General features: G+C 58.2%; 6 protein-coding genes across 6 annotated transcripts; all 6 read right to left on the reverse strand.

The window, feature by feature from the left end:
* Positions 1 to 366: 366 nt before the first annotated feature.
* Positions 367 to 2,931, reverse strand: LSCM1_00918 (uncharacterized protein; the record flags this gene model as incomplete). The annotated part of the gene is made up of 1 exon (XM_067318545.1): positions 367 to 2,931. The coding sequence occupies one exon, from the start codon at positions 2,929 to 2,931 to the stop codon at positions 367 to 369; it is 2,565 nt and encodes an 854-aa protein (XP_067174650.1).
* Positions 2,932 to 4,120: 1,189 nt separating this feature from the next.
* Positions 4,121 to 4,552, reverse strand: LSCM1_00919 (uncharacterized protein; the record flags this gene model as incomplete). The annotated part of the gene is made up of 1 exon (XM_067318546.1): positions 4,121 to 4,552. One exon carries the CDS (start codon positions 4,550 to 4,552, stop codon positions 4,121 to 4,123), a length of 432 nt encoding a protein of 143 aa, XP_067174651.1.
* A 1,015-nt stretch (positions 4,553 to 5,567) lies between these two features.
* On the reverse strand, positions 5,568 to 6,431 carry LSCM1_00920 (uncharacterized protein; the record flags this gene model as incomplete). The annotated part of the gene is made up of 1 exon (XM_067318547.1): positions 5,568 to 6,431. The coding sequence occupies one exon, from the start codon at positions 6,429 to 6,431 to the stop codon at positions 5,568 to 5,570; it is 864 nt and encodes a 287-aa protein (XP_067174652.1).
* Positions 6,432 to 7,191: 760 nt separating this feature from the next.
* LSCM1_00921 (uncharacterized protein) lies at positions 7,192 to 8,847 on the reverse strand (the record flags this gene model as incomplete). The annotated part of the gene is made up of 1 exon (XM_067318548.1): positions 7,192 to 8,847. The coding sequence occupies one exon, from the start codon at positions 8,845 to 8,847 to the stop codon at positions 7,192 to 7,194; it is 1,656 nt and encodes a 551-aa protein (XP_067174653.1).
* A 610-nt stretch (positions 8,848 to 9,457) lies between these two features.
* Positions 9,458 to 10,546, reverse strand: LSCM1_00922 (uncharacterized protein; the record flags this gene model as incomplete). Its single annotated transcript, XM_067318549.1, has 1 exon — positions 9,458 to 10,546. The coding sequence occupies one exon, from the start codon at positions 10,544 to 10,546 to the stop codon at positions 9,458 to 9,460; it is 1,089 nt and encodes a 362-aa protein (XP_067174654.1).
* Positions 10,547 to 11,810: 1,264 nt separating this feature from the next.
* On the reverse strand, positions 11,811 to 13,082 carry LSCM1_00923 (uncharacterized protein; the record flags this gene model as incomplete). The annotated part of the gene is made up of 1 exon (XM_067318550.1): positions 11,811 to 13,082. One exon carries the CDS (start codon positions 13,080 to 13,082, stop codon positions 11,811 to 11,813), a length of 1,272 nt encoding a protein of 423 aa, XP_067174655.1.
* Between the last annotated feature and the right edge of the window lie 627 nt (positions 13,083 to 13,709).

Here is a 13,709-nt window from a genome sequence, read left to right on the forward strand (position 1 = left end):
CGGGAAGACCGCGCAGGCGAAGCAAGACGTATGGAGGGAGCGGAGCTGCATAGGATTCTTTCCACCGTTACGAGCCACTCCCCCATTCAGCTTCGGCACAGCCATGATGTTCCCTCCCTCCCCCCCAACCACCCACGTGAAGCCTCGCCTGCTCATCCGGAAAGAGGTAGCAGAGATAGAGAGGGGCACAAAGGCAAAGGAGCAGAGCCACCGCGCTCATTCAACGGGCCTTCTCGATGTTTCCATTTGCGATTTGAGGCACTGGACACGCCAGTGCATGCAGAAACGTTATGCGATACCGCATTTCATTGTGTGTATGTGCGCTCTCGTGGAACTTCAGTATAGATTCCCAGCTGCGCGTCGCGCTTATCGAAGCGGTGCACCACCTCTCGGAAGATCTGCTATGTTGCAGAGCAGCCGAAGCGTTGGCCGGCCATGTGGGCAGTTCCATGGCTGATGCAGCTCGCTTAGTCGCTCGAGGATGAGTTTCATGCGTTTTATGGTAAGCGGCGTGCCGATCATGATGCTGCTGCGGCATGCCTTGGTAGCCATGGAGTGCCACACCGCACGCAGCGGTTTCGTGATGCTGCCGTACTGCACAAGTTGCTGCACCAGCTCCGTCACATCCGACGCACTCACCATGTCGTACGGCAAAACCGGCAGCGAATACACCAGCAGCTTCGTGTCGTCGCCTCCCCGATCCACCCTGAAGCCGTGATGTTGGAGGGCCACCTTGTGCTCTACGGCAAGGTCTACCTCGTGAGCACTCATGGCCACGGACACCGGCTGCACCAACGGCTGCGGCGCTGCCTCGTAGGCGCGGATGAGTCGTTCATAGTTGTACTTCTCGTCGGATGCGTGCTGGTCCACAACGAACATGTCGCCGTTCGGTAGCACTGCGATGATGAAGCCATGGTTGAACTGCCCGATCACCCGCAGCTCCTTGAAAGAGTTCTTGCTGAAGTAGTGGCTCAGGTCATCCTCCGTCTGGGCGCCGAGGGTGCGAGAGGAAGGCCGCTTGCACCTTCCCGCCAGCGTAGTCAACGCTGCTGCGTCGGCTGAACCGTCAAAGGGCTCATGCACGAGCTCGCTGAGAGCTGGGCACAGGCAGTAATAGCAGCTACCCCCGCCACGCTGCTGACTGCCTTCGTCAGAGAGCCGCACCACCTCGACCGCCACAGAGTCGGAGCGTGCGCCCTCCGCGCTATCGGTCGAACTGTGACCGCCAAAAACGTCCTCACGGCCATTTGCCTCTGCGGTTGAATTCAGTGCAGGAGGGTTGCTGTCCTCTCTCGTGCCTGCGAGAGCGCTGAGGCCGCTTTCGTTACTGGCCTCGTCGTCTCCCTCGACATCGACGCTGCTGGATAACGAGGAGGGCAGCAAGCGTGGCGTGGATTCGGTCCTCTCGCTGTCTTTGTCCATGCCAGAGCCGTTGTCACCGCCTGCGCCATCACCATAGAGGAAGCTGCCGAGCTTTGGAAAGCTGATCGTGGCAGAGGAAGAGTCGTCCATGACCTCCAAGTACCTTTCCCTTCCTTCGGTGCCCACTCCGCCAGCGGAGACCCCACCGCCGCTCGTGTGCGCTTCCTCCGCCTTAGACCGTTTGAACGTGAACTGCGTAAACGACGTGGCTGAAACAGGTGTGCGGATCAGCTTCGTCATTTTCGTGGCACGCGCATCAGCGGCGCGCAACTGCGCGCCGCGTTGGCCACGATCCAGCTCGAGGTCCTGCGAGGCCGAGCCGAACGCAAGCAGCGCGCACTGGTACAACTCGCCCGCCAGCCGCTCCTCTTGTGCGAACAACACCTTGCGCTTGTTGGGGGCAAGGTTTACGTCGTACTGAAGCGAGGGGCTCGTCTTGAGCTGGAGGAAGAAGGCGACATTAAGCCGCTGCGAGGCGTTCGGGAGACACTGGGTGAAGGCGTCGTTGAGTGCCTTACCCAAACGCGGTAAGTCTACGAGGCGCCCATCAAGGGAGAACACCTGATGGTCGCTGCTTAGTCGCCCGCCGCCATTTACCTTTGACACGAGCCCGCTGCAGGAGCCAAACGACAAGGCCCAATTGACGTGCTGCATGTGCGAAATGCAGAGGCCTCCGTACGCCTCTGTCGCGCTGCGCGTTGCGTCGCCAGAGCCGGTTAGCGAAACCAGGGTGACAACCGCAGCGGTTGGGGTTTCCTGGTGCTGCATGAGGAGACGTATGTGCGGGTGCGACACAGCGTACTGCTTCATCGTGCCGGCTGCCTTGCTGAGTTGCTTGCGGCAGTTCTTCACGTACTCGCGATGCCGAACAGGGAGGTGCCTGAATAGGTGCCGCGCAGTCACAGTGGTGCCGCACATGTCGCGCAGTCGAAGTGCCTCCAGGCGAGACGTGTGCGATGCAGCATCATACGAGAGACGCACTGTCAAGAGACCAGTGTCGACGCTCCGCGTCTCGACTGTTACGTCGCTCACGCTGGCCAAAGAGTGGAGCGCCTCCCCACGGAAACCAAGGGACGGATCAGCGCTGCTGTCCTCCTCAACTGCCACACACGCGCTCCTGGCTTCGTTGGTGTGGCCGTCGTCGCCTTCCCTCTCCGAAAGCGCATGCGCGCAGTCATCGAGATCGTCTCGCCGCCGCTTCGTCGTGGCACGGCTTGACAGCAGAGGTGTTGTCGCACCATCCAGCAGCTCGTTCTTCACGGTGTCTACTAACCCACCCAAAGAGATTCCTGTGCCATCATCCTCCACAACAATCGCGTCGAGACCGTAGTTGATGAGTCGAATGGTCACCGTCGCGGCCTTGGCATCCAGCGCGTTCTCCAGTAGCTCTTTCACAACGCTTGTAAGGTCCGTAATTACTTGCCCTGCAGCGATCTTGCGCGCGCTCGCACCATCCAGCCGGGTGATCATTGGGGTGCAAAGATGCCTGCTCTCTGCCACGCTCGACATTGCTACTCACGAATCTTCCGCTGATGGCGGCAGCACACATGGGACGACTTTAAATCCAGCGGGGTGAGGGCCCTACACGTGAATGGTAGCATCGATAGCGATGTATAGGCGGAGTAGAGAGGAGAGCTGGGGGTGAGCGAGTGCTGAAAGTAGCACTGATGGCACCGAGAGAGAGGGGGGAGAGGGCACCAATGCGGGCCGCGCTACTGGGGTGAGCGAAACAGAGGCAGAAGTCGAGCTGGGAGGAAAGCGAGGACCCGGAGGGGGCGGACGTCAGGTGTGCGTTCTCTATCAACAAGAATAGTTAGCAGGCCTAAATGCATCTAGGCCCTCGCACGTGTGCGTGCTCGTGCCGAATTTTTGTATTCAAGGCCACCTCAACAGCAGCGGGCTCGGCGGCCGTGCATAGAGGAGCCGTGCCCAGACCGAAGGGAGAGGAGAGGGGGGCTTCTATCTGGTAGTCAATCGCGTGGAAAGATTCAGGGTCGGGAGCAAGCAGGTGCGCAGATGTAGCGGGCAGCAAACAAAGCAACTAGGGTAGTATGGAGATTAGCAGGAAAGAGAGCGAGGGAGGTTGAAGAGAGGGACCTGATGGAGATGAGAGTCACGAAAAAGCACTAGGAGAGGTGACACACGGAGCCGCTTCGGGATCGACAAGTGCCCTACACGCACGCACGTGAAAGGTCACACCGCCCTTGACCATCTTTCCTGGTATCTTCTCATCTCCCTCACCGCACCTGTGCGACACACTGTGCAGTGAGGAAGGAGGGGAGAGAGGGGTGGGGCAGCGAAGAGCGACACAACCACAACCTCCCCTCTCCTCCATCGCACATGTATGCTGCGCCTGCCCTGTTCACGCACGCATCCACACACAAAGCTGCGCAATCATGGTAGTAAAGCGTTGGAGAAGTCCGAGAAGGGGCCCTTGAGATTTGGAGCCCCCCCCGTGGTGAGGGGGGATGGGAAAGGGGGGGCAGTGCGGGTGTGCTCGTGCCTTTCTTTCGCCAGTGATTGCTGAATTGAAACGAAGAAAACAACAAAGAATTTAAAAGTGAGAGAAGGCGAACAAAACAGCGTACGGTCGATGGAGATCCGCAGATCAGAGATGGCCCCCTCCGCCCACACAGACACACACAGATTGCAAGACGTCTGCGCTTCATTGGATCTCCAATGTGTTTGGGTGGCGGCTTTAGTCCATCTGCTGCATGGCCTTGTCCGCGGCGCTGATCTTGCCCTTGCCCTTGTCGGTCTTCGACGAGCGATCCTTGCGCTCCAGGATGGACTTGCGGTGGTGCGTCAGCTTCAGCTTCGTGATCTCGATGTTGGAGGGGTGGATGCCGACGGGCACGGTGGAGCCGTTCGCCTTCTCGCGGTTAACCTTATCGATGTGGATGACCCACTTGAGGCGGTAGCACGCTGTCACCTTGCCCTCGCGGCCCTTGAAAGTACCACGCTTTACGATGACCTCGTCGTCCTTGCGCACAGGCATGGCACGCACGTTGTATTTGGCGCGTAGCTCCTTGGAGAGCGGGGCGCTCATGAGCACACGGCGCACATGGCTGGGGGCCTGGAAGTGCGCACGGCGGGCCTTGCGGCGGGAGCCACACTTGATGCTAGCCATCTCAGACTGTAAGGCACTACAGCGAGGTAGAAGAAATAGAAGTGAAGGAGTAGTGCGGGTGACGAGGGAGAGGGGGCGTGTGTGTGTGTGTGGATCGCGGCAACAAGCGAGTAGGCGCACGTGTGTGCGTTTATGTGCGGAGGGGGAGAGGTGGTGGTGGTGCAGGAGACGATGCGTTTGGCAATCGTTTCACGGGAGGTAAAGAGAGGGAGGGGAGCAAATCGAAAAAAAAATAATGACAGTCAAGATGCATGAAGAGGTGTGGGACAGTGATTCCGATGGGCGAGCGGCAGGTGGAGGGACATGGATGGTGCCAGAGGAGGTAATACAATTGCTGTGCATTTATGCCTCGTCGATCGCACGTCCTCCCTACACAGAGTGACAAGGAGGAGCAGGTGGTATAGAATAGGTTAGCAACAGCCAACTCGGAGAATCCCAGCGCAACTACGTGACAGGGTGTGGCTCGTTTCGCACCCCCTTTTTTCGTATGTCTTTTTTTTCGTTTTGGCTCGCTTGCGTCATGTCTCTGGGCATTTTTTTGACCGAAAACATCTAATCTAGGCGGGGGAAGTGCGCGCGGGGGAAGGGGGGGGAGGGAAGGGGGGAAGAGCAAAGCAAAGGAGGCAGCGCAAAGGGGGGCGAGCGGAACTACAGCAACAACGAAAATGAAGAAAGAGAAAGGCATTATCAGAAGCGACCGTGAGCAGCTGACCATTGCAGCACGACAGCAACACAAGACGGAGAGAGGCGCGCGAGGAGGCGCGTCTCTCGGAAGCGCCGAGAGGCGGCAGAAGCTGAACAGGAAAAGGAGAGGTGATGGGGAAGGGTCGACAGACTAAAGGTAAGGACGAATGCCTCCCCTCGATTGCACCACGCTGTGCCCTCAAGACGTGAAACGCCATAGGCTTCGTCCACAGCGAGGCTCTCCCCTCCTCCTTCCGGAAGGCGCAGCCCATCGTTGCACCCCATTCACTCCCTTCACGATTGCCTCACAGACGGGTCTGAAGCGTCTTGCTCAGATACGAAGCGGCAGGGTGCTAGAGCGGGAGCTGTAGAGGCTGGCTGCCACACTGCGGCGATACCCGTTTTGCCTCGGTCCCTGAGAGGTGCTCAAGTCGTCTAATGACGGCGCGTAGTAGGGGTTCAAGGGGTCGTAGTTCAGGTCACTGATAGGGCCATGCGCGCTAGGTGTGTGGTACAGCCCAGCCGCACCTGTCCGGCCATCGCTGTAGAGGCCATCGCTGTAGAGGCCAGCGCTGCGGTTCGCGAAAATGGCATTGTCTACCGCAGGGGAGTGTGACAGCACGCCGCCGCCGCCAGCGGCACCATCACCTGTGTAGTCCAACGTGTTCACATCGCGCCGTGTCGCCATGATGGCTCGAGAGGGATAGCTGGAGCCTATTGGCCCCGCGGTCGGCAAGCTAAACTTGATGAGGCGCGTCACGATGAAGAACCACACGCGCAGCACCGAGTAGGTGAAAGAGATACAAGTGATGACGTAGCTGATGCCCATGGTCACCGCGGGGAAGCGCCTCCGCCACACAATGTGCGTTTCGATGACGAAGAGAGGCAAATCGCAAAACAGGAGATGGATGGCGATACCGTACAGGCAGCGCCGCTTGGCCACCTCCTCCGGCTCTGGGAAGCGCCACGCCCACATGTAGAAGACGGAGGCCCCCAGGAAGTAAAAGAGGCAGCAGACGATCGTCATTGCGAGGTATGCAGTCGCTATGCTCTGCGTGAGCTTCGACTCTGGCGTGCGCACCCAAGACAGGAGGTTCACGACGCTGAAGAGGGAATGCAGGAAGTGGATCGAAAAGGTAAACAACGTTATACACCGGGCGGACCCGCCCAGCCGCTCAACGATTTGCAAGCCCATGATTTCCCTTTGCCTTCTCTGAACTTGCAGAGCGAGGGAGAGGGAAGAAGGCGATGCCGCACCCCGTGAGCAATGATGCAGAGCTGAGACACACCTATGCGCACAAGCATGAAACAGGCGAATACGTCGACGGACGATGTCGCGCAGCCCATGTGAACGCGAGAAACGAGAAGCAAAGTGGAGGAGCGAGAGAGAGAGAGAGACAGCATACATAAACGTATACAGAAAGAGAGGTCAGCAAGGTAAGCAATGCACTGACCCAGTTACTTTCAAGTGGACGGCGTCGAGTTTTTTCCTGAGCTCTCAGCTCCATTCATATTGAAAAGGCCAGATCGAGAGTGCGAGACAGCGATCGACCGCTGTGACAAGCGCGTTCGCGAAGTGAAACAAAACGAAGTGGAGCGAAGGATATGGTCATCGAGCACAGAAGTGGATGTGCGAGTGAGATTGAGCACAAGGAGAGGTGGAGTAAGATGGAGACACCCCATGCACAAGGCAGCAGGGGCGTGCCCTTTGCTCCCAGTTAGATGAAGCAGGGCAAGGCCCCTCATTGAATCAGCTCTACAAAGCTCTTCCTTTTCCTGCTTCTCAGCTGCACCAGCGCAGCAGCCTCTATGCGGTTCAGCACCTATACACATTTATGCAGCGAAGCACGGTCGGCAGCACCTGCGCCGACCGCTCCTTCTGAAAGAACAGTGCACAAACAAGGTGAGACGTCCTCTACGTCCCCCCACCCCTGCGCAGCTCGGGACATGTGCATCTACTTTGTGACGGAGGCAGACAGCTTGGCCTTCGTCGCCAGAAGAGACGCGTGCACCTGCTCGAACGACTCCTCCGCAGCCGCTACCGACAACCGCAGTTTCTGATCCGCGTCTCGCAAGCTCTCCACCTCACGCTGAAGTCTTCGCAGCTCCTCCTCTTGCTGGTCAATCACCTTTGCGGTGCTCTGCACGTTCTCTACGAGCAGCGCTCGATCTTGACGGGCCTTTCCCTCTGCATCCTGCGCCGCTAAGAGGAGGCGCCGTAGCTCACTCACTTTCGCCTGCATGAGGCGGACTTCTAAACTGTGCTCCTGCGGCTTGTGCTGTGGTCGCTGGGAAGATGGCAACAGGGAGCTGCCGCTGCCGCCACTGCCGTTCTCGCGCGCGCTGCGCTGCCGCGCACCACTGCCACTACGCGCATCATGCAAAATGCGGCGGCACTTCCCTGTGCTGAGGTTTGCAGTTTGTTGTTGCTGCTGCTGCCGGTGCGACATCTTCCACCTGCGGTTCTCTGGTGCCTGGGAAAGAGAAGCCCCATTGAAGTGTGACAGACGCGGTAATATGTCGCGCAGCAGCTCGGTGACACCGTCACCCTCGCCCTCGTTGCTCCTCTTGCCTGTCGCACACATGGGGTTGCCGCGGACGTCGAGGTGGCGCAGCGACACAAGCGGCCGCAAGGCGCCAAGGGTGTCTGTGCTCACTAGCTGGTTCTGTGCCACATTCAGGTGTGTAAGGCGCAGCAGGGTACCGAGTGGCCTTAGCGACCCAATCGTGTTGTTCTCCACGCTGAGATGCGTCAGCGACGCGGGAAGATCACGCAGAGCTGAGGCGCTCAGTTGGTTGTGCCCGGCTTCCAGCACCTGCAGCCGCGGCGTGTACTGGGCCAAGTTGCACACCTGTGCCAAGCGATTGTGCGCGATGCTGAGTCGCACCAGAGTGGGTGGCATGCTCTGGCCGTAAAGCTGCGCCAGCGCGTTATGAGACAGATCCAGCACCGTGAGCCCTTTCAAGGTCTCCCCACCGGTAAAGAGGTGAAGGGAGTTGAAGGACAGGTTCAAGAAGCGAATGGCGGGAAGCGGGGAGGGCGGCGGCAGCGCTGCCCCACCGGAGTCACCTCCATCTGTCGAGGTCGCCGAGAGGACGGTCTGTGGCGCCGCCGCGGAGGCATCCACCAGTGCTGATCGCACCTTCGCAGCATCGAACACGGAAAGGCCACGGTTCGAAAAGTCGAGGTCCATCCCGGCAGGCGGCTTGTGCTCTTTATTGTCCCCCAAGGCGGTCGATGCTTGTCCGTCTCGTCCGTCTGTATGTGTGCACCCCCATGCAGGCTGAGACGATGAAATGTGAACCGGATGTGGTGCTCGATGTAACGCGAACAGAGGCAAACAAAAGGAAGATGAGGGGAAGCAGTAAACGGAGACGGGCGCCAGAAGGGACGGCAGTCGTGCTGCTGCTCGTGACCCTTTTGCCGGTGGGCACACCGTTGACGAGCATTCACAATAGCGCGAGCGGCGAATGAGAAGTGAAGGGGGAGGAGGAGGAGGAGGGGCGCAGAGAGTCTGCCACTCAGGAAAAAAACAAGGATGCGCGGCAAGAAACCCCGCTGCTACCGGATGTATGCCCTGCCACTGCCATGGCCGAGACCACGCCGTCATCCTCCGGCTTCTGCCCACATCCAGCACCAGCCCCCATTACTCCGTTTGCCTGGCTGGAGGGAAAGCGCTCGAGCCTCTTGCCCTCTGTCTCATGGCTTTACGCTCCTATCACAGCCACTTGCGACCGTTCCGCCGTTTCGCGAAGTAGTCGCATGCACGGCGGAGGAGGAGGCTGGTGGTGGTGGTGTAGGCTTCGGTGCCTACCTGTCTGACGATGTGAGCGGGTCATCTATTCTTTCAATTTTTTCTCTTCGCTCGTGAAGGAATCGATTTAGAGCTTAAACGCAGTTCGCCGCCACGATGCCAACCAACACGCACAGCCTATCCTCCTTTTCCGTGCTTGGATGCACACAAGCGGCAAAGCTCACTGTTAGTCTGACGCGCAACGCGTTTGGGTGGGCGGGAGGGTCGGACAATTAGGTAATGGCTGCTATTCGGCATGGGCGCAGAGACGAAAAGGGCAGCGACGCGAGTACAGCAAGAACGACCGTGCATGGACGCTGGTGAGGGACAGGTGAGCGCACTTCATGCTCTGAGGGCCCACGCACCTGCACGCAGACACACCGCGGAACATACCGCATGACAAAAATTGCGACACCGGCAATTCTTCTCAGCTCGACTTCTTCCACACATTCACCGCATTGCTGCCGAGGCATGTCACCAGTGTTGTTGCCGGCAGATTCGGCCCCGCGAAGGATGGGTCTGTCTTGATGGCGCACGACACACCAAAGTAGGAGTCCATGAGCATCAGGGCCGACACCCCACTCGCGGTCAGTTGGCCGAAGCGCACGGTGGAGATCTCGTCTGGGCTGAGCGCCATCAACAGCAGCACTAGCATCTGATGGTGAGCGTCGACGCAGCCCCCCTCGTAAATCTGGTCGAGCAGGAGATGTGCTGCACGCTTGCCGACGTCCTCAGGTGACTCCTGTGGCATGGCGACCGCCTCTTGAGAGATGACGCACAGCTTGCTCGTAGTCTCGGCGACGAGTATAACGCCGTAGCCACTCACACGGTCGTTCCGGTTAGCTTTACCGTTGTCAACATCGGTCACGACGTATACATCAGGCAGCAGGTTGAGCAGCTCACCCTTGGCTGCTGTAGCAGCTCGCTGTGGCAGGTCGGCCGCGGTCCGTGAGGCAAAGGCGATGCCTCGAATTCGCCGCACCCGCCCACGCTCCTTCGTAATAGCGCTAGTGAGGCGTCGGACGGCCTTGATGTCTAGCTCTACAGCACCGCCGCCCCCTGGGGCGGCGCCGCGGCGGATGATCCGCAGACTAGCCTGTACACCGAACAGCTGCACCCACCGCAGGGTGACCGTGCGCACGGTGTCCACGGAGAGGTCGAGGTCTCCTTGGGTGGCGCCTACGAAGGTGATGCGTGAATCAAACTTTGCAAATGGCAGCAGCAGCAGAGCCGCTTCTATAATGTACGTGACGCAGCGCTGAGAGGGCACCTCATGCGAGAAGGAGCCGCCCAAGATCATGCCGGGCGTGAAGTGCAGCGTGGTGTTGTGATCAGTGCACTGCAGAGAAGAACCGCTCGTGACGCGGTCGATAAACTTGAGGAAGTTTGCCTCGTGAGGCAGAATACCCATCGGATCTTCGTCATGATGTATTTTGGTGATGCGCACCGGGCGCTTTGAGAGGATGCTGCACACAATGTGGTGCCGAAGCAAACTGCTGCCCTCGAAGTGCAGCATCTTAGGCCACGGGATAGAGTGAGGAATGCGGGTCGAGGAGGGGAAACGCCGGGGCAGCGAGCGCGAGGCGCGGGGACGGGGCGAACACGTTAGTGGTTCCGCGTCCCTTTTTTTTTGGTCCGCGTAAGACGCTGTGATGTAGATGATGATGCGTGCGTAATCCAGCGTGCACAGAAATGTGGTTGAACGAAACAGAGAGTTAACAACGTAGAAGGGCGGTGGTAGTGGTGTGGTAGTGTGTGTGTCGGAGGGAAGAGTTTCATAGGGAAGAGAGAGAGCGTTGAGCATCAGTGGTGCAGGGGAAAAAAAGGATGAGTCGCCAGAGGGCAGGGGGAGCGAAGCTGAGGTGCACCGGCACACCACAAGCGGTGACACAGTGTAAGGATGCCAAAAAAAACCTTCTCACAACCATCTAAAATCTCACAGGAAAGGTGAGGGCACCGACGCCAGCATGCGGCGCGCAGATGGACCAGCTCTCCTTACCCCTCCCCACAAGTAGCGAGGTTTAGCCTCATTCAAGCGGCCAGAATACCGCCTCCCCATTCTTTAGTCGATAGTTATGGTGCACACACAGTGCTAGTGCTGCTAATATGCTTTGCTGTTGTGTGCGAGTGTGAATCATCGAGTCAGATGTTGTGAGTTCAGAGAGCGCAAGAACGAAAAAAAAAGGCTAAGGGGTTCAGCGACTTGAGGGCGCACAAACGCACAGGCGCGAAGAACAAAAGACTCCTCTACCGCCTACGGTACAACAGGAACAACCCGTCAACCGTATCATCGCCCCGTTTCGTACACGCAGGCACACACACACACACACACACACACAACAGTGGGGGAGGGAGGGGGAGCGCACGTGAATGGGCAGGAAAGTGACCTTAGGCGGGCAGGGAGTATGCCGACCGAATGCCGTCACTTCCCCATTCCCCTCCCAAGCTCTCCACGAGAGGGAGGTGAGGACAGAGCCGCTGCACGAGAGATAACAGTCAGCATACGGGCTGGAAGAACAAAGAAAAAAAAGGAGCACGAAGGCGAGTGGGAGAAGCAGAGATGTGACACGTGCGCCTCTCTGCCCGTGACCACCACCCGCATCCGGCATGAGAAATCGCACTCTGCTCCTCCTCCTTCCCCCCTCCTTTCCACATGCACACAGTCACACTTTTTTTAAAATTTTGTGTGGCAAGGGGGGCGAATCTGATCACCGGCAGTCGTCCTCTCTCCCCCTCCTCTGTACCCTCTGCGCCCTTGATGCCTCCAGTTGCGTACCCTCTTAGAAAAAAAACCACTTCTTCTGCTGCGGCACCACCGAGCTTCGCTGCGGCTCCATCACGACCGCCGCGGCACCCATCTCATCTGAGTGCTTGAGCACATCCGCCGGCAAGCGCGGACCGAACTTTTCTTCATCGTAGCCGACAGACACAGACTCGTACAATTTCCATGGCATTGGCGCGATGTGCGACTTGGCGAGTGTGCACAGCTCTCCACAGCCTTCAATGACGTAGTTCCGCTTGGGAGCGTTGCCATGCTTCGAGCCTGCATTGTTCATCCGCTCAATCACATTGTACCCGCCAATCACAATGCCAAACACCTGTGGCTTGTAGTCCCCCGATGAGATGTGAATGGCGAAATTCGGACTCTCGCGGTTGGGCCCGTAGGCGATGGAGGACAGCGCGCCGCGCCAGGCACCGTTACTGAGGTTCTCCGTCGGCAGATAATGCGCGTTAAACCCTGGCACATCGTGCTCCATATCGTGCCCATCGCCGAAGATTAGGCAGTGCCGCGGCACGATTGCAGCTAAGGGCATCCCACGGAAAGAGCTGCCCTTTCCTCCGTTGCCGGTGCAACGACGATGAAAGTACTCACAGTAAAGAGGGCAGTCTTCGTTGAGCAGCCCAATGACAATACGGCCAATGTCGACGCCGTTCTCCGTGATGTCAAAGTAGACGACGCTACCGATGCGCAAATCGGCCGGCATCTTGTCTACTCCGCGCACAACTCGCTCGCTTGAAAGGGTTGTCCGGTAAAAGACGTAGAGGATGATGAGGAGAAGAGCAAACACACCGATGCGGATAGCTGTCATGAAGAGTGCGTATTGTCTGGCATGCTCCTCGCACCAGGCCATCATGATCAGCTCCAGGTCCGTAAGAATGCGCTGCGGCAACGGGACCTCCTCAACAAGTGTCAGAGGCAGGCGCCGAATGCGGGTGATGGAGTTGCCTTTATCATCCTTCACGATGACCGCATCCTCATGAAACCCATCATCCTTTTCCTCTCCGTAGTCTTTTTGCAGCGCGGTCATCTCTGTGCTACCCTCTGCACTTGACAGCTTGCTTGTGAGCGTGCGATGTACAGCGGCGCTACCGCTGCCGCTTCTACTATCGAAGCGCGACGCGCTAAGACGAAATCCTGCTAAGAGAGGGGGTGTGGCGGTTCCAAAGGTACGCACCAAGGCTATGGGGACATATGGCATCCGTTGGCCGACTCGAAACCGCGCCAGTGCCACCCCTACACGAATGCATGCACCTACACGACTGTGCAACATGAGGAATCGCCAAGTTCTTGGCAGCGCACAACGCTGAAGAGGTACAGGAAATGAGAAGGAGCAAGAGGAGCTGAGAAAGAATAGCCCAGAGGGCTCGGCAAGGGGGGAAGTACGCTGGGCAGGTGTATACAGGAGTAGCCCTTCAACACAAGCGCGGCCTCTGTAAATCACGGCCGATGAAGGACCCACTTACGCGAAGAGCAATCCACAGCGCTGATAGTGCATCAGTGATACGATAGATATCGCGAATGAGGTTGAACAAGACAGCACACTACGTGTGGAACAGGATAACCCCCCACCCCCCGACGCGATGGTACTAATGCCGTACAACGCATGAGGCAGCGGTTAACACACACCCACACAGAGAAGACAACGCAGGATTGGGGCCCAAAGTCAACTGGAAGTAAGTAAAGAAGGGTCAGGGAGCAGGGGCGAGAGAGAGAGAGCTCATTTGCGCTCATCGTGGAAGACACACCAGCTGAGCATACACCAGCATGAATGCCATGCGAAGGACAGGCTTGCACTGGAGAACTCACACTCAGCACCTATCGTATTCGCCGGCTGGTACAGGCAGAGAGAGAGAGAGAGAATGAAAAGGGAACGAGAACAGCCAGAAATTTCTATGCA

This window comes from Leishmania martiniquensis, chromosome 35, assembly GCF_017916325.1.
Source record: "Leishmania martiniquensis isolate LSCM1 chromosome 35, whole genome shotgun sequence".
Taxonomy (NCBI): Eukaryota; Euglenozoa; class Kinetoplastea; order Trypanosomatida; family Trypanosomatidae; genus Leishmania; species Leishmania martiniquensis.